Source organism: Nipponia nippon, unplaced genomic scaffold, assembly GCF_047370975.1.
Source record: "Nipponia nippon isolate SJK-2023a ecotype South Korea unplaced genomic scaffold, ASM4737097v1 scaffold_12, whole genome shotgun sequence".
In the NCBI taxonomy this organism is placed as follows: domain Eukaryota; kingdom Metazoa; phylum Chordata; class Aves; order Pelecaniformes; family Threskiornithidae; genus Nipponia; species Nipponia nippon.
In genome coordinates, this window is record NW_028262313.1 from 15813384 (window position 1) to 15833390 (window position 20007).

Sequence of the window (20007 nt, forward strand, 5' to 3'; positions counted from 1 at the left end):
CAATTGCTCTTCCTCTGTTAAACACAACGAATTTAAGAAAAGAAACAGAAGTTACTTAATTGTTTAAGGAGCGCTCATGCAAATCCTGATTGTCTAGCTCTTTTTGAGGACAAAACAAAATCCACTTAATGCTGTTTGAGAATCCCCCACCAGACAGTTTTTACCTGCACCTTCCCATATAACTGCCTTATCACTTAAGTCTTTGAATGAAGGATGTATGTTCTGTGTATATGCATGCAAAAAGGTCAGGTTTTTTTAATCATCTGTTTTGGAATTGGACAAGTAAGGCCAAAGACAGTTAAAAGGTTTTGGTTGGTGCAAGTGGTAGGTTTGTATTTTATATACTGCAGTGCATGTCTCTCAATCTTAAAAAAAAAAAAAAAAAAATCTAAAAATCTGTTTTACTAAAAACTTAGGAATTATCAGTTGGCATCCCTGTAGCAAGCATGCAATAAAATACCGTAGTTTCTTTTAGCTTATAAAGGTACTAAATGGGTTGCAGTAGAGAGCATCCGTTAGAAAGCACATTCCCTTTCTTGAGAGGCAACATATTGGGGTGGCGTAAAGCACGTTAAAATGCTTTTAAACATGCATAAGCACGCTAGTCGTCTTTCTCCCTGTCCTGAGTGACTGCGTCTTGCCGTCTGCCTTTTTGTTCGTGAGTTGTAGTGAACATCCTTTTGCAGGAACTGGTGTGACGAGGAGAAAGCACTGTACTAAGGAATTTTGTGCATAGTAATGTACCTTTCCCTTTTAAAAAAACCAAACAAACCAGTAATAATCCGAGTGATTCATTCTTCTAAAATAGTTTGGTGCATTCTGAAATTGAGGTCTCTTGTAAAAATTCAAGTTAGTGCAAGAAGACGATGATTAAGTTTTTGAAAGAAATTTATTTTAAATGGAAGGGCAGTTCAGAAAGTAACTACTACTTCATAGATACGATGGACTGAACTCTGCTTGACTGTCATTTTTATCATTAGTTTTCGAAGTTAGTTAAGTACTTGAACTTGTGCTTTCACCTGCTACCTGCCTTCATGGGAAGGGAGAGTCTGTGTTGCTAGATGAATTCTTAATAAAAATATTTTAACTAAGTTCTGTTTCTACAGGATTCTGCAAACTAAAAGCTTGCTTTTTCATCTGAAGTGCGTTGCTGCTTCGTACTATTGACGAGATGCCAGAGGCCTTGAATGGAAACCAACATCTGTTGTTCATAGCCACTGTAGCAATTTATTTTTTCATCTTTTTATTTGGTTCTTTATTTGATCTTGGACACATTCAAAGATGTAAGCCCTTAAGACTACAGGATAAACTAGACAAAAGTAGATATGTTTGCACTAAGAGGCTTAACTCATCCTCAGTGCAAAGGTCGCTTTTATTTTAAAAATAGAAGCTTAAAATGTGGAATCAAACAGTTGAGTTGGATCTCCCTAGCTGTATTTTTGTAGTGAGATGTTCAGTAAGAAGGAAAGTGCTTTGTGAAGTCGGTGGTTCCTGCCACGTGTAATCTTTATTGGCTGCCTCCTCCCCTTTTGTCCTGTTAGTATCTGAGTTTTGCACGTGGGGTTTTTTAAGATTTCTTTTTTGCTGATATTTACGGAAGAATGCCTGTAACCTGGCTTTGTGGCGTAGCTAAAAATATACACAAAATACTTCTGTGATATCTTGAAAATGGGCATTTATTCTTTTTAAACTTTGTGAAAAACTAATACGGTGTTAAATGCTGATTGTCTCACACTGTAAAAATGGAAAAAGGTAACTAATGTTGCAGACACTTCTACAATGTTCACCCTTGTATATTTTTCAAAAAAGCTTGCCAGAAAGAGCTATGATTTGAGCAATGGTGCAAGAATGATGTTCTCAGCTTCTTGTGAACAAGAAAAGACAGAACTTAGTGCTGTTTCTTACAGTGTTTTCATACTTCAGACAGTTGGAATCAAATGGGAAAAAGTGATTTCTGTGCCGTGTGGCTTGTCTTCTGGAGATCAGTGCTTTTGGAGGGGAGAGCAGCGCGAGTCCAAGGGCCCTGTGAGAAGATTCTGGATGTCTCCAGTCTTCAGCAATTCTCTTCTTCACTTTCTGTATTTTGAATGCCTTTATCCCTGATTTTATTTAATAACGTAGGCGACAAAAAAAATCAATGGCAAGAGCAGTTGCTGCTGTTCTGAATTTTAAATGCAGATTGTTATTTAGGTAATTCACTTTTGTAGATTTAGTCTTGGAATTTTTTCTTCCTCCTTAAACTTTATTCTTACAGTGTAGCACTTAATATGTAACTCTTGTGCTTCTGCCCCCCCCCCCCCCCCCCAAGTATAGCAGTAGTAACTCAAAGGAATCTTTTGCTTTTCATTTTTCTTGCTAATTGTAGAATAGTCAGAAGAGAGTTGTGTAGTAATCAATTTCAGCTGTAGGCAGCATGTTCTAGGGTTAAGATTTTAGTAAGGTGCCAAGGAAAAAGTACATTCTTGTAATGAGACTCGATTATTGTGCTGATCAGAATCTGTGGTTGCCCATAGACTTGTATTGATCTGTATATATACATACCTATATATATATATATATATATATGTACTCTACAGAGTATTTGAAAGACAAGGTTTATTTTGATGTAAAATCTGGCATTTACAATTATCTCTGAAACTTGAACTACTTATTACCAGATAAGCAAACCAGAGCCTTGTTTTCTTTTAAATAGCTCCCCCCCCCTCCCCCCCCCCCCCCCATTATTTTCTAACTAAAGGGCCAGTCTCACATTTTACCTGGTTACTGTGATTCTTTGCCTGGGCTCCTATGCAAGCTCTCCAGGAAAAGCGGCACTAGACATGTTAAATGTTATTGTAGGCTACAAAATCAATGCTTTGGAACTCCTTAGTTTTGCTTTTTAAAGCTGAAGATGATCGTTGATTTGGCTGTGTTTTCAGAGATGCTTTTAAGCTCTTAAAAGTGTAAAACAGTATTTAAAAAAATACAAATCTTCATAAGATGGATGTTGTTCAACGACTAATTTGACTGAAAACAAAGATCTACAGTGTGGTTAAGCTGGTGTTGCTATGCTCTGCTTATAAGTGAGAATAATGCATTAGTATTGGTCTTCATAGCATGTTAGCAGTAGAGCTAGTAGGTTTTTATTGGGGAGGAAAAAAAAATTAAACTCGGCTTTGTGGGAAAATCTGCATCTGCTGAGCCAGAACACTTGGTGCCTTTAGCTGCTGCCAGGCGTCCTGATGGTGCGCTCGCTCGCAGGCCGGGGCCGGGGTGGGCGCCCTGGGCTGGGAACGGGGCCTGGCCTCCTGCCGCGAGGCGGGCAGCCTGCAGCCCTGGCGACTGGCATGGCCAGCCAGATCCTCGCCGTGACGGTCCGTGAAGAAGCGTGCAGGGTGCCGCAAGGCAGAGCGAGGCAGCGAGTGCCTCCAGTTAATCCAAAGAGCTGAAGCTGAGGTAGTCACTTTTGAATCGATGATTCTCGAGGAAAGCTGTGACTTACTCTCCTCTGAAATAAAAAACTGACCATAACAATGCTACTGGCTCCACCAGGTTTTTTTTGGTTTGTTTTTTTTTTTTTGTTTGTTTGTTTTTTGCTGTATCAGACTTGAAGGTGAAGTTGACATTTGCTATACTAGTTAGTTGGGGTTTCTCAATTTGTGTTCCTTCAGTGAGTATATGAATTTAATTGTCATCTGAAGTCTTTTTTTGATTCCCAGCAGTGCCTTGGATAGCATTTCAGATATGAATTGAAGAGATTTGTTGATTAGAAGACCTCCTCTAGATTTGTTTCCTTCTTGAGATTCAAAGTACTTGCAATACGTGTAGCACTTTGGTGTGCTGCACTAGTTCTGTGATGGGCTTTTGGAAGGAGAGGGGAGGAATGTGACGATTTCCAAAATGAGTGTGGATCATGCTGTGTTGTCTCAGCTCTGGGCTGTAAAGCTAGAGGATTATCAGTAATTCTCTTCCACTTGATTTCCATAAATGTGCCATGAAGAATCCCTTGTGCTGATAGCACACACCCTGTAACCTCTTAGCTATTGCTTTTCTTCCTTGTGACTTTTCCAACCACGCTGGGAGTAGGAAGGGGCCAGGAGGACAGAGCTGGGGGCTGACAGGCATTGAAAGTGTATTTGATAGTCTGGAAGAGCAATGGGTAAATGCAAATTTTTGACTGAAACCTCCATGTTTCAACTGTTGCCCTCTCTACAGGGTTTGTTTTGGATGCACCTATAATGGTATTCCTAAAATGACTGCGATGCTGCTGAACAGAAGCACAGAGCCTCTTGTTCTGCTTACTGTACTAGAACTGTGAATTGTATGATTACATCTGTGTTCCCTCTCCATTAAGCTATTGTCTGAAACGTAGCTTGTTCTGGTTAAACTCTGTACTGAAATATCCTAGCTTGTCGAGTGTTTCTCAGAAATACTGCCTTTTTTAACTGGATAATGTTCTTTTATTTAAGAATGCTTTTTGGAACAGGGTGATACCATGATCTCTTTGGTATTTATGCTTTCCTTTCTTCATGTGTAGTCCTTTCATCCTTGTGCAGCAAAAAGTGTGGTGAGTGTAGCTGTCAAAATACATGAAACATTGTTGACCAAAAAGCTTAAATCCAGAGCCGGATTAAAGCAGGAGCAGCAGGTAATAAATAAAAAGGTAGTGTAGGCTTTTTTTTTGTTTTGCTTGGCATTGATTATTACTATAATTTGATTCCAAGCATAGTTTCAGCTTTGAGCATCTCTGGCATTTCTAACAGGTGAAGGCACTGCTTCTCTGTAAATGCTGATATTAACAGAAGGCCCCAATACTCATTTTGTAACTGGAGCTTAAGAGCCTCTCTGCTGGGTGTTTTCCATGGATACTATGCTTAAAGATTAATATGAGTTGTTCTTACATAAACATCTTGAATTCTTCTTGATGGAAAAGCATTTCTATATCTTGCTTAATGTTGAAGTCATCTGAAAAGGACGGTGAACCACATGGTGTAGTTTGGCTGAGCTTATTTCTTAAGGTATGTGATTTTTTTGAGATACCATGGAGAAATACTTTTTTTTCGATGTCTGCCTGTCAATAACAGTTATGTATTGCACTAGAATACAGTTCTGATCTTGTTCACATTCACTAATATATGCTTTAGAAAACAAGCTGGTCCAGTCTATTTTATAAACGAATTAGTCCTTGACTGGTGCACCTACAAGAGAGTTCAGCTTAGAAATGTGCAATTAAGGGGATCTCCTGTGCACCTCAGTTCACACTGCAGACCTGCCTTGGAGCGTAAGAACTGGATGGCTTTCAGATGACATAAAACTGGAAGATGCACCCAGCCACTGAGTGACGAGTCCGCAGGACTGTACTGCGGGACAGCTATTCTGAAGTAAAACCCCTGAAACGCAGTAGCGTGGCTGCCATCTCCTTAGAAACAGCTCCCTGGTTTGTGCTGCACTGCTTGCTGGCCTAAAGGTAGCTGGTGCGTGACACCTTCTTCCTTGCACTAAAGCTGTCTCCAGTTGTGTAGGAAAAAATAATTCGGGTGACAGGGAGAGAGACTCTGTGTTTGTTATCAAAGTACATAGTCTGTCCCAGAGCTGGAGAAAAAAGGAAGAATTGTGGTGCCTGGAAAAGGATGGAGATGGAGGACAAGCAAAGTGACAGCTTTCTGGTAAAAATCTGGTGTCAAAATGTCTCAGCTGTGTGGGATTAAAGGAATCATCGACTCTAGTCTTTTTTTCTAAAGATGTATTTTTTCGAAAGATCTATTAAAGTAGTTTATGCTTCTCTGTTCTCTTGGAGACATTTTAACTATATTAAACTTCTGTGACTATTTTCATTTGACTGGGACTTAACCAAGTGTTTTTAAAAAAAATAAAACTTCTAAAAAGTCCACTCTGGATTTAAAGAAGCACTTGACCACTACGTTTCAGTTGAAGTGTCCTACAAACCCAGCAGAAATAACTTGACAGGAAGAAACAATTTGCTTACTATTCATAACGCTTTAGCCTTAAAACGCGAACCTGTTGCTCGCTAGCTCTAATGTAAGGAGGACCAAGTGACAGATGCTCTTGTAGGCTCTTCACTGTACTTGAATGCTCTGTGGGCTCGTTGAGGAAGTAGTTTAAACCTGTGAATTTACTATCCATTAAAATAATCCTCGAATGAGAACTGAAAACGTGGATTTTGTTAGGCTGGTCTCATAGTAAACAGCAGCGTATACCTGCTTGAGTGACCAGGGCTTGTTTCTCTTGTGCCTGCAGTAGGGTCATGTCGAAGTTTTACCCTGAACCTCTGTTCCCTGTTCTGCTTTGCAAAACCAGATTTCCATGTGAAAAGCTAAAGATAGGCTCCCCTGGCTTGCTAACCAAGATGTATTTGTCTTTTCGTCCATCCTTGTCCTAGAATCTTCCTTTGTTACAGCAAAGGATAGGGGTAGCAGCTGTCTGTATTTCAAACCCTTGTCTAAGGCAAGGGGAGACTGGAAGAGTGGGGAATAAAACTAGTAATATAAATGATTTACTGTGTTCTGGAGAGCCTAACACAGTGATAGCGATTGCACACAGCTGGCTTGGTCCCATCGAACCTTCCTCCTCTTCCCACAAGCTTTGCACCAGGCCAGTAAGATCTGCTGATGTACCTCCACCAGCACCAGTCCTCCAAATCCAGGACAGTACAGCTTGGAGCCAAGCTGGCTCATTGCGTTCAGCACTACCCCGATGATAAGCTGATTTCAGGCCTGTGTGCCAGTATCATTCTGTGCCGGAGGTATGCTAATCTCATATCTAAGAGGTGGGTGTTGTGATGCTGTCCTGTGCCAAGAACAAAAAAGAATTGATCTTGTGAGTTTCTGTACCAAGGGCTGTTTGGTGCTGTGCAGTGACAGGACTGGTATATTGCATAAAAGTAACTAGAGAGCACAGGTATTGAAACGAGAGAAGAGTTATTCTGCAGCCAAGGTACGGGCAGAACCTGAGAGCTCTGTTGCCTCAAAAATGGCATTCATAAGCGTGTGGAGGGGAGTCAATGTCTGTGTCTGTTAGAGCGGTTCCTTCTGCCCCATTTGGACAGTGCAGACAAACATTTGAGAGGGTGACATTAGTAGGCGACGTAGGTTGTGTGATGTTGACTTACTTTAGGACTTTTAAATGTTAAATAAAACTGTACACAATGTTTATAGCGTAGTCAGTACCTTTCTTCTACTGTGCACTATTTCTGACTAGTAAATCTCTGAACATCAAATAAAAACCACGGGGGTAGTATGGGCATTGACTGCTTTGTACCAACAAGCAACATAACCCTGTCCTTTATGGGGAAGGGAGACACGTGGCACCAGGACCTCTTCTCCTTTCCCCCTTCGCTAAGTTTTGTCATAGTGAAACAGAGATGACCAAGAAAATCTTTGTGTTTGCTAGAATTCCTGTTCCAAAGTTGCTGAAGCTGGGGCAGGGAAGCTCTAGGTGACGTAGGGTATTCCCTGCTGCAGAACCCACGGAGCAGTGCTGGGGCTGTGTTCAGGAGATTACAAAGAGGTGAAGATACTTCGGCATTTGAGAGCGGCCTCTGGCACTATAGGGGGTCCAAAAAAATACTTCAGTTCCCTAGAAAAGAAACATCTGCTCGATTCTCACACAGACATGAACAGGTTTGAGTGGTGATCACATGTACAGGTAGCAGTGAACAGAAAGGTGACTTAAAAATCAACCATTCCGATGATTTGGAAGGCAAAATGCTCTGCTGATTTCACTGTCTTCACACAGTACTTGCAAATTCCACAGCAGGAGCGGTTTCAGATTTCAACAGCTGGATTTTTTTCCTTACCTTATTTTTTCCAAATGGATGTCACTGACAACCTAGCGTGCCACAGGCATGTTATCCTGAACTAATCTCGGTTTTCCTAGGATGGGTGCATTTAATAATAGCTTGAATTATTGAGAAACTTAAATACTTTAAACAAGTTGTAATATCTAAAATCCAATTCTTCTTTCTGGGGAAACATTAGTAGAACTCTAAAAATCTGTATGTTTAAATAAATACTGAGTACTTACTGTAACACAGACTGTTGTGATTGGCATGCTAGATTGCAAATTCTCTTCTTACTTGGAAGATTATTTTTAGTAATGTTATAATTTTTGAATTAGATCCGAAAGCAATCCAGTGAACAATAAACTGTACGGTTCTGTCTTTTGGCATTGCCTGTAGAAACACTAAAGATGAAGACTTGCAGCCTCAAAAGCACCAGCTCCCTGGGTTTCATGGAGCTGGTGATATCGAGAGAGACTGCTTGGGACCTGGAATTCTTGTGCTCTAGTGCCCAACCTCTGGGTCTGCCCCGCAGGCTGACCAAAACGTGGTAAGAAATGGTTGGAAACAACCGTGCTACCCAAAAATATTGTGGTGTTTAAAAAAAAAAAAAAAAAAAGAAAAGAAAAAAAAGAAAAAAAACCCCAACCAACCAAACTACAATAAAACCAGTAAATATGTCAGTTGAGCTAGTGTAGCTGAGAACACAATACGTATGTGTTCGACATATTCAAAGCTTGGTAATGTTTTACTTGTACTTCGATATTGCTCTCTTTTGCGTGATAAGGGTAGTGGCTTTCCCCCCATCCCCAAAGCATTTGGTAAGATTCTTTCCTGCCTCTTGCAACTGAAATCTACTCCTGTTGTTTCTCCGATGTCTTGGAGGTCTTTTTAAGCTACTGATTCTGAATGAGGCTTTCTTTTGCTGCTCAACTTTATTCCTTCTGATATTCAGTTAGTCCTGGTTGGGGTAAAGAAAACCTTTTCTTTTTCACTAGGTTTCTCACATTGACGTTTGTCTGAATTAATTATAATCTGGGCATATCTACTGCTGAAAAAAGCAATTTTGACCTTACCTGCTTCTCGAAGCAGCCAAAATACTTCAATAGCTGTGTGGTGAAATAGAGCACAGGGCATGGATTTGTCTGAAAACTAAGTCACCAGAAAAAAATGTTACTTTTTAAGTATGTTATTTTTTCAGTATGATTTGCTTGCAAAGGCCGAAGCCAGGAGCTGGAAGGTGGTATGCTGCTTCCAAATCGCAGGGTTTCGTAGGATGGCATCCAAAGCTTGCAGTTGTCAACGCAGAAGGCTAAATGACACTGCATTTTTGCCTGTTCTTGGCATACGCAAACAGGATGAGATTTTTGCTCATAGTACTTGGGTTTTTTCCTAGCTATCTTTAAAAGTCTTTTGGTACGTGTATACAGGCTAGAATTATTTGTTCATATAAATTATCAAAGGAGAAGCTAGTAACGTAGTGGCAAGACAAAGGCTGCTCAGATTGCTATTAATAAATTCTGGGCATAAAAGGGACTAAGTAGGAATGTAATATTGAAGGTGATGAGAAATTACTCACAATGTTTGAATTGGTTCATAAACAACTAAAATAATTAATGTTTAGTTCTGACTTCATAATTACTGACCTGTAGAGGATACACAGGTTTTGTGGAATATGTTTGTGTTTGGTCCTCTAAGGCTGTGGGGTTTTGGTTGGTTTTTTTGGTTGGCGGGGTTTTTTTTGGTCATTGGTGTTTCTGCTGGCAAATGGAAGTAGTGCTACATAAAAGCAGTGCTTTTTTCTAAACAGCATTAGTGGCAGTATTTTGAATTTAGGAAGGATTATTATTTAATCACTTTAAAGTGCTTTGTTGAACTCATTATGCGTATGCTCTGTATTACGTACTTGACTCTCTTTATTTTGCTCTAAGAATGATCCTACCGTATATATGGAGAGAATATACAGAGTTCTTTGGGGCTTTAGTTTCTGTTCCTGAAACACGTTTAATTATATACATTGGCTACAGTCTTTCTGGAAAAAACATTTTACAGAAGTAGACCTTGTCATTAATTTTGGTGTTTTTGATTCAAAAAGCTTGTTTGAGGATAAGCTAGAGAATACAGTACACTAACGAAACAGACCTTTATTTAAAACTGGGTGTGGAATTACGAAATCTTGCATTTGCTGCCCTTGTTCACTTAATAAGAAGTTCTTCAGTATTACTCTGTTTACGTAAAAGGTGCAGGTCTCCTCGGCTTTATTTTTAAAGATCCTGTGAGAGGCTGGAAGATGAAAAATAATTTTCTTTGAAGGCAAACCAGTGGTGATGAGCTGCCCCTTGTACCTTCAGCTTTCTTGGGTCTGCCCAGGAAAAATAGCAGCATACTTTGCAGGCCATTGACCACGCTGCAGCTAGATCAAACACAGTAGGAGCTGGAAGCCAGGCAAATGTTTTCAGAAAAGGAAAATAGCAGAATCTCCAAATATCAGTGAAGATTGGTATTATTTATTTTACAAAGAAATACTCTTAAATTCATTAGGGTTCAAATCAAGAGTTGTAGGCTAGGAATAGTGTTTCCTTTGTAAATGTTTTATTCCCCCCCATGTGCTTTTGCAACACAGTAACTCAAACAGCAGTCTTTGCTGGAAAACACTTTTTGAACTGCCAAGAAGCCGGGCTCATCTGATAGGTGTTTTTACCAGACAAAATGAAGCAGTTTCACCTACATCTAAGGGTTCATAGAATTAATGCAAAAAGATTTTTGTAATTGTTCACTTTAAATTGTTTTAAGGGAAACTTTTTTAGGAGAACACAAATCATCTTGTTGGGATTTGGTGTTCTTTCACTCTGAAAAAAAGCTCATTAACTAAGTCACTTTTACTCCGAAGCAGTGGCCCTGTGTTTCTGCTTTATTCCTGGCTGGGGCTGAGGGCAGGTGTGGGGAGCTGCTCCTCTGAGCTGAGGAGGTGCTGTATTTTGTTAAGCTGCGGTTGTGAGGGGGTGTTGATGGTGTTTTATTGAGAATTACCCATCTGATGGAACTACACTGTTCCTTTGAGCTTCAGGTGCAGATTAATGATAAAGCTGGGCCAGTCCCGCTGAAAGTCTGTTCGTTCTTTGCCCGATTGCAGAGCTTTCTCTCTGTCTCCCTTGCACTAATCTAAAGCTCGAAGAACTGGTTCAGAGAGCTAAACTTGGCCAAAAATGGGTTTTGTTGAATCTCCTTATGATAATTCCTCATTCTGAAAAGAGGCCCTCCTAGCTTAGGCCTGAGAACTCAGCAGAGACATTGATGGTCTCATGTCCTTCCTTTCTGCTCCATTCCTGTATTTGTTTGTGGCTCTAAACTTGTCAATCCTACGACTGTCTACGCAGCCCACAGTGTGTACTAGAGATTGGCAGTGGGACAGAGCTGTTTAAAAAGTACAGGAAAATCCTGTCCTTTTGGGTTCTTGCACAGCATGACATAGTCAGCAAGTGATTGCTGCTGAGCCCAGTGCACCTGGGAGGAGAGGACCTACTCCGAGGTTGTCTCAGCAAAAGTCGGACTGTCTGAAATTATTCTCTGCATGTCTGCGTAACTAGGATTCCTTGTGGAGCATGGGCACGTCTCTGGTGCCAGATGATAGTGAGCCTGGGTGAATAACTGTTTGCTTACTGCAAGAATGGTTTGGAGAGTAAGATGTGATAGTGAGGGTGATAATTCTGTGAATATCTGGGATTTTCCAGCTTTACTTGTTTTAGTTGAGGCAGCTTAAATCCTACACCGATTCCCTGTGAGCTGGAGTTTTCTAAAATAGCTTCCGAACTGCAGCATACCACTTTTTAAGAGAAGAGTATGTGAATCACAACTGGTGCTGATGTGTGTTAGCCCTGCTTACCATAGGATCCAGAGTGCTTGGTAGGACTGACCCATCCTCATCAGTTTTTGCTGTTCCTTTGAATGTTCTGCAGGCTTTGTCAGCAATAACAGCTTTTTTCATGACCTCCAAAATTTCAAGCTGTGATACTGAAACTCTCTAAACAGTGATTTGGTTCAGTGTTACACGGAGTGTTTGCAGCTGCTCCATAGCAAGTTTTATGTTGGGAAGTAAGGGCAGAAGAGTGTAGTTAGAGGGCTGGCAGTTGAAATACCAAGGTAGGAGAAAGGCAGGGGATTTGTAATGCAGATGTGACAGAGGGTGCTTGATATTACATTAAAAGGCATGAACTGAGCCTGGCAGGCTGGGGTGGGAGGAAGTACAAGAAAAATGGAAAAGTTGAGCAAGAGTCATGTGATATTAAAAATAGCTGTTTATGATTTTTTTAATTTTTTTTTTTTTTTAAATCTTCCTTCTACTAAATTGATACGCGTGCTTGCTTCCTACTTGGGGAAACTGTGGGAAGGGGAGAATGCGACTAGGGCGCAGAGATGGCAGTCGCTGTTACTATTGCTTCTTTATCTTCCTTCTTTTTAACTGTCAGTGTTAGATTTTTAACTCCTGCATTGGTATACTTTGCAAATGCATCCTTTCTTTCCTTCCAGCCTTGATTCGTGGAGGAAAGAATGAAAGGGGGATGGGTATATGTCAGAAGAAGCAGGAATATTACGCTGCTTGTATCTTTGTTTTATCATTTCTATTACTTTGGCAGCTGCATTTCTGACTTCAAAATTTGACAGTTTCTTCTAATAAAAGGTATTCATATGCTTAATCCAAATACTTCTATTAATTGTATCGCCTCCACAGCAGTTTTCACGGTAAGAGCTGGGTATTTGGAAAGTTTTTCAAATGCTTGACAGTGCGTGTGTTTTGTGAGTCTCCCATTGTAGGCTTAACTGTATGTTTCACATAGAGTTGTGCATACATGGATTAGGTGTGTGTAGCATGTAAATGATGCAGCATTTCCATTAATCAGGAATATAATGTAATTTTTGGTGGGAAGGGAGATAAAAAACAACTTGCAGTTGATTGTAGTTTGTTGCTAAAATAACTAATAAGCTTTTTTGTTATATGTAATAGGCTGGATGGAAGGAAAACCACGCAACGTTTATGAATGAACTGAAAAATCTTCAGGCTTCAGGACTAACAACCCTTGGTCAGGCACTCAGGTCATCGTTTGACTTGTTAAATCTCAATAGATTAGTGTCTGGAATAGACAACTATGGACAGGTAACAAATCTGTTTACAGTCTTCTGTCTTCTTTATTTTTCTGTGTTTTTTTAAATTATAGTGGGAGAGGGATTTTGGTGGTTCAGGTTTGGTTTTGCATTTTACTATTTTTTAATGTTGGATAGCTGTGTGTTAAAACTTGAACTGTGAACTATTTTTTTTTCCTTTTATTACATCTACTGAACATACCCTGGAACATACTAGCACTTTTTTCTTTATGGAACTACAAAGAAAGCAGTAGTATAAATGATCCTGACTGTAGGTACACAATTGCTGTATGGGACTATGTACACTGGATGGCAGTGAATCTGCGTTGCAGTCTTATGTTATTTGTACTTAATGCCCTGACTTCTCCTCTCTCACATTTTAAGAGTACACTTAAAGTACTCTGGTTTTTGCCCCACTGTCGTCATGAAATTGAGTTCTCTGTATTGTTACCAATTTGTATACTGCTTTTGTGGGCTAGAGGGGTTTTGTAGTATTACTGGAGGAAAAAGACTAGTAATTCCAAAAATCTTTAGGGGGTGTGTGTGAGTGCACAGAGTAGCACATCTTGCGTAGTTCTGTATGGCTCCACACCTATTGAAAGAAAATTACAGGCTTATTTTGAAAGATTGCTCATCTTACTGTTTATTTTATAGTGACAAAAATATAAGCCTATAACTGAGTGTTAAGGTTACTCTTAGCATTCCTGTGCTTTTCTCTCTAGGGAAGGAATCCATTCTTTTTGGAGCCATCTATTTTGATTACCATCACAGACGGAAACAAACTGACAAATACGGCTGGAGTTCAAGAGGAGGTAAACTTGCATTAAATTCTTTCAAGTTACCTTGCAAGGTGGTGCTATGCTGAAATTAATATTAATTGTTTTTTCCTGCTAATAGTACTTCTGCTTCACCAACCTGTTTTATAATAGTGAACAGAAACTAGGTATGCTGTCATTGCCCAGCCCCTAAATTCATAGTTCACAGGGTTTCCAGACTATAACTTCCGATAAATTAGTGGGTAGGAGAAAAAGGGGGTCCTTTACAGAGTAATGAGTACATTTGAGTATTGGTTTGTCAAATACTTGAAAATTTTCTTAAATCTTTCTTTACCAGCTTCATCTTCCTTTGAATTCTCCTTTGCCTGGAAGTGAACTAACCAAAGAACCATTTCGTTGGGATCAAAGGCTGTTTGCTCTAGTGCTGCGTTTGCCAGGAGCTGCATCTGCTGAACCAGAGCAGCTTGGGAGTGTGCCTACTGATGAATCTGCTATCACACAGATGTGTGAAGTTACAGGAGGTAAATGGATGTTACTTTGCTTTGGTTCACATTTGGTATTTGCCTTAAAGTATTTCTTTTCCTTTGATTCAACTTCACCCCTTGCTGTTTTCTGCATCTGAATTACTCAGTGTCCATGTGAATGTGTGTGGTGTTTTTTGAGCTTGGTTTCCAGTAGCACAGGAGAACTTTAAAATAAAAATATATGCCTAGTTCAGACCGTCTAGTTGCAAGAGAATTTTCTTAATGTACCAGTCGGAGGGACTGGAAAACTTCTTAGGTTGTCCTTCCAGAGGCTGGCTTTGCTCAGCCATGAGATTTGTTATTTAAATGTTGAATTGAGTGGGACAGGTATTATTGAGATGTTAATTCTGCTGCAGGGCTAATAAGCTAAATTTAATCTTAAAAGAATTAATTCTGGAGCCTGTTTCTTGAGATGTGCATCAGAATTTTTTTGAATTGGTGCTTGAAACAAATGTTGTGAGGGAGGGGAAAGTTTGGGATTGTATAGGAGTTGGTACGGTTTGGGTAGACAAAAGCGGATAGATTACGTAGACTTGGTGAAATTAGATGTTCTTAAGGGCATTTGTAAACTTGGCCTTGGACCAGCCTGATTTAGCCTTAATGGCCTCTTTTACTAATGAGTAAAAGCTCAGCAGGTTGGTTGCTTTGTTGGGTTTTTTCCTTTTTTTTTTTTTTTTTTCCCCCCCCTTGGGTGTATTGCATTTGAAAAGTATTTTGCCTTTTACATAAACTTGTACAAAGTCTGTTGCTGTTATTTTGGATAAAATTGAAAGCCTTGGCAGTGTGACTTATGTTATAAAACATCTTCCTTAATTAAGATTACTTAAAACTTGCTTTCATATTTTCCCTGTGTAACTTATCTCTTGCATAGGTCGTTCTTACTGCGTTCGGACACAAAGAATGTTGAATCAGTGTTTAGAATCTCTAGTTCAAAAAGTCCAAAGTGGAGTTGTTATTAACTTTGAAAAGTCAGGACCAGATCCAGCTCCTATTGGAGAAGGTATGGTAACTGTTTTTTTTTCCCCCTAATGTTCAAGAAGAAATGTTTTGTATGCATGCAAATGTCCTTAAGTGTCTTCAGTGTCCTTCCTACCTAGCTCTTCACTGTAGTGTACAGGATGCATCGAATGCCTAATACATTCTAAAAAAAAAAACGATTAAGCTATAAAGCTTTTTTGCTTCAGTGATAGAGCTCTGGTATCTCTTTAAATACCCCAACTCATAATGGACGTGTTGTTCATAGCTTTTGAGTAGTTTTATGTTTATTTAGGTTTAGTCTTGTCTTTGTTATATTTTTATAAGTGTTAGTTTGATCCTTGATAAGTTAAATGGTGCCGTATGTTTGCACATATTTGTATGGACGATCCACCTGCTTGCTAGCTCTCCTCTTTTGGGGGCTGAGGGAAGTGAATGTTTGTAGGAAGTAGTAAAGTTTGAATTACAGAGTTGTCAAAACTTGTTTTCAAAATAATTAAATCCAGGACTAGTGTGTTTAAGCACTTAAACATCTCTAAAGTAATCTCAATGCTTGTCTGTATGTTTTCATTCTGCTAATTGATCACAACACAGTAAGTTTCAGTTGCATGTTCTTAGCTGCAAGTGAAAAACTGTGCAAAGAACAAGGCATTATTTTGCTGGCTGAAAGTGCATAACAGGGAAGAGGAAAATGCACTCTTGACGTGGAGCAGTTTCAGATTTGCAGAAATTCATGGCTGAAAGGAAGGATAGAGAGCTGCCTAGTTCATGTTTAGGAAATGAGGATGTTCCTGGAATGTCAGAAACATAATAGCTTCTGGGATCCCCTGAGCATCCTAGCATAGCTAGCTTTATTCCTGCTTTCATTTTTGAATCACCTTTTCCTTGCTGTATATATATATATTTTTTTTTCCTCCTTTTGCTTATTTAAATGCCATTTTATTGGAAGGCTTTCCTATAACGCTGTGCAGGACAGCACCTCAGCAAATTCCCGTGTCTCTGTTGGCCCAGATGTTCTCCTGTGTGGCAAAACAGCTGGTGAAATTTTTTTTGTCACGCTTAAATGGTGATGCACTGTGGATATGAATGTACAAAAATATCAAGACTTTCCCTTTTTACGTGAATTGAGACAGTCCTTTAACTAGAGAGAAATTTGATGGGATTTAACAATGCTAGAATAATCACTGTGTATATAATGCAGAGAAACCAAACTGATACGTATCTGAAAGGTGTTTTGCATAGTATCATTGGCCAGCTATCTAAAGCAGGGAAGATTAGTGTAAAATATCTTTACAATAAAGAGTCTTTAAATGGTTGATCTCTGCTGCGACGTTTGCTTTGAAGAGCAGTCTTCGAAAACTAATGCTGAGATTCTGTACTGCTAACAAACTTCTTTGTCCTCAGTGTGAAGGGGAGTCCGTGCTGGTTCACTGCAGTGGACCGACGGAAAACACTGGTCTTTCCAGTAGAGAGTGGGATTTAAGTGATCTGTGAATTCTTACTAATTAAAAACGTGACAAAAGCTGCTCCTGCAAGATGCATCTGACTTTTCCGTGAAACTTTCCTCCACTTCCAGTTTCCATGAGTGGCAGCATCAGTCAGAGTTTTGCATCCCACGTAGAAAGACTGTAAATGCACATCACCAGTCTTTACAGGTGCAGCAGAACTGAAACAGATAGGCTTGCTGTTGCCTATCAGATCTATGTCAAAGCACTAAGCTTAAGCAAAGAGCATTTTCTGTAATATGTGAGTATGCCTTGCTGCATTAATAATCTAATGTCTGTGCCACAGGAGCAAAAGGGTAGATGTGGGCAAATGTTATCATTGCTTCTCAGATGGTGGCGTTCTACGTTTTGATGTATAGTTTTTTTCAACCACTGATGTAAACATCTGTACGTCTTTGAAACAATTGTAATGAAATACCTTATTGATTGCTAATACAGAACTTTTGCTGGGAGACAAATACATGCATGTAGCTTTTTATTTTCTTTTTTTGTTGTTATTTTGCTTTGTTTAAATTTTAGATGGACTTGTTGATTCATCCCGGCCCATCAATTCATTTGCTTCCCAACCGTGGCATAGTTGTCATAAACTCATTTATGTACGGCCTAACCCTAAAACTGGTGTTCCTGTTGGGCATTGGCCAATCCCAGAATCTTTTTGGCCTGATCAGAATTCACCAACACTGGTAAGTAAAATAAGAACTGAAAAAAGAATTCTGCACCTAATGAAACAGACTGAAAATGAATAATAAAGTAGGGTTTTGTTGGTTTTGGTGTTTGTGTTTTTTTTTTTTTATTTTATCTGTTTACTAATATGATCTGACTTTGCTTTAAAAGGGTAGTTAAAACTATTTTTAACACAGAATGGTATAATCTAATGTAGATACTGTATGCTGTGATGTTTTTTGCATCTGGAAGGTTTACTTCCATGTATATGGTTAGTTAATTGGGTAAATGGTTTTTTAAAAGATTATAGAATTTAACTATAAATTACTTCACATACCACAAATCATAGTGAACCTATTAAATTTTAATCAACACTTTATAAAATGCATTTATATGGAAAAGGGAGTATTTGTTTTTGATAGAAGATCAACCATGTTTTCTCTGCTTAGTATTACTTCATGTATGGACTCTTCTTTCATTAGCAGGAAGAATTAAAACTGAAACAGAGGAATAACCCCATTCAGAAAATGAGGGGAAAACCAGCATTCATTTCTCCTTTTCTTACTGAAATGATCATACATTTGGCATGTCTTACTAGCCTTTCTAAACATCTCTCTTTTGTTAGGCATGTTCTGTTTCTGTACTTTGCAAGTCCTCAAGGTACTGTTTTCCCCCCCCTATGATTCAAGAGGGAAAAAAAGTCAGACTTGGCAGGGAATATCTTGAGATCCTTTGAGAAGTCAGCACAGTTTCACATCTGTAATTCTGTGACCACGAAGCTGGGAAGTAGAGTTGACTTTTTCTTCAAGCCTGTCTGTGATACTATAGGTTGATTGGCATGGAAGCTTTTAAATATCAAGATAAATAGTTGACTACAACGATGTTTTTCTCTTGGTGGGAAGAATGTATGTATGTGTGTGTGTGGCTTTTTTTTTTAAAGTTAGAGAATTACTTAATTAATCTATATTCTATCTTTTTCTCTTTTAAAGGAAGTTGTAGAAACTGAGAGTTTAAGCCTATAAGATGGTAAAATATATGTGTATGAATCTTTTTAAGATAATTGATTTATTTACAATAAATAGCAGACAATTTATATGTTTTTTTTCCCCTTCCTTCTAGCCTCCGCGCACAGCTCACCCTGTTGTGAGGTTCTCCTGTGTTGATTGTGAGCCAATGGTAATAGACAAGCTTCCTTTTGACAAGTATGAGCTTGAGCCTTCACCCTTAACACAGTACATCTTGGAACGAAAGTCTCCCCATACCTGCTGGCAGGTATTTGCCCTTTATTTGATTCTAGAAATGTAGTGGGCATCCTAAGGTACTTCAGTCTTGTAAGCCTGGAGAATTGGGGTCTGGTTGCAGACTCTGCAGTTGAAACGTGTCAAGGTTTCAGTTACCTCCTTTCTAATCAGGAGTCAGAATGAGTGTTCCCTCTACAGGCTTTGTAATCTCATTTAATTCTGTTTCTAGGTCCATCTCATTTTGCTAAGAAATGTGTCCCGCAGGTTCCATTTTCGGCTAAATTGAAATTCTCTGTAGGCTTCCATTTGCTTACAAGAAAACCTAACACTAGTTTCCATCATGTTACCTAATCAACAGCTGCAAATAATTCCCACTAGATGGTTGAAACTGCTAATGGGAATTGAATGGAAGTTGTTGATCTTGTTGACTACATTGGCCTTGAAGAGGCCAAAGTTCTGTTGCTGAAATCCTTCATCATATACTCCTTTTGTGATTTTTGGATAAGTGACTTGTTTCTGCATCCTCTATAAAACAGGGCTTGTAATTCCCTTCTCAATGGTGTTCTTGTAAAGAATAGCTTAATATGTACACCTGGAGCTTGCTTAGTATGATACTTTAGCTGGAAAGATGGGTTTGGAGGTGTCTCTTTCATGTTTCTGTTTCCCTAATAAACATTACAACTTAACTGAAAATATAACACGCATATTCAGAAGAAAAATTGAAGTTACTTTTAATAAACTAATTTCAAAAGTGTCCTTTAAGCATTCATAGGTACATTATTTGCCTAAGTTTTATTAAAATTACTCTGCTGTTCTTCAAAAACTGCTTTTCTTCTCCCAGCTAAATATGAGACCCTTACAAACTAGAGAATTAGGCTCATTGTCATAGAAACCATGTAACAAACCCTGTTCCTTCTGCTCTGAAAAATAGAGGAAAATCACTTCCTTTTTACTGCAAGGTTTACTTTTTTTAGGAAAACTATTTTTGGTTAGATGTGCGTTATTTTGACTGTCCCAATAAGAATATGAACCACCTTTATCCTGTTGAGATAGTAGTTTGCATGTATTGCTTTTCAAGGTTCATACCTCCATATAAATATACTTTAAAAAAAAAAAAAGCCAATGTTAAGAATGTTGGTGCTTGGCAAAATTAAAAGACATTTCTTGAATATTTGTTTATTTTGCTTAATTTCTATGCTTGTAGATTTCTTTTATCAGTGTTGTAAATTTTAGTCATGCTATTTTATGCGTCAGAAGACTAATTTCAAATAGGTTGTTTTTTAACATGCCTTCAACAGATGTCCCGTAGCCTGTTTTAAATAATTTCAAAAACTTTCCAGAGCATCACTTCAAAGTAGTTTCACTAAAGCACTAAAGATTATACTGTGAAGAGCATTTCCACACTGA

General features: G+C 38.9%; 1 protein-coding gene across 4 annotated transcripts in view; it reads left to right on the forward strand.

Moving 5' to 3' along the window:
- Nucleotides 1–20007, forward strand: part of LOC104012876 (integrator complex subunit 6-like) — a 43486-nt gene that overhangs the window by 6893 nt on the left and 16586 nt on the right. For all 4 annotated transcript variants that reach the window (XR_015702696.1, XR_015702697.1, XM_087749036.1 and 1 more), the window contains exons 3-8: nt 12780–12929; nt 13639–13728; nt 14030–14213; nt 15088–15216; nt 17216–17379; nt 18479–18631. Coding sequence is in view for 2 of the 4 variants with exons in the window: in XM_087749036.1 (XP_087605162.1) it covers nt 12780–12929; nt 13639–13728; nt 14030–14213; nt 15088–15216; nt 17216–17379; nt 18479–18631 (870 nt within the window). In the remaining 2 variants the exon portion in view is untranslated. The remainder of the gene's footprint in view (nt 1–12779; nt 12930–13638; nt 13729–14029; nt 14214–15087; nt 15217–17215; nt 17380–18478; nt 18632–20007) is intronic.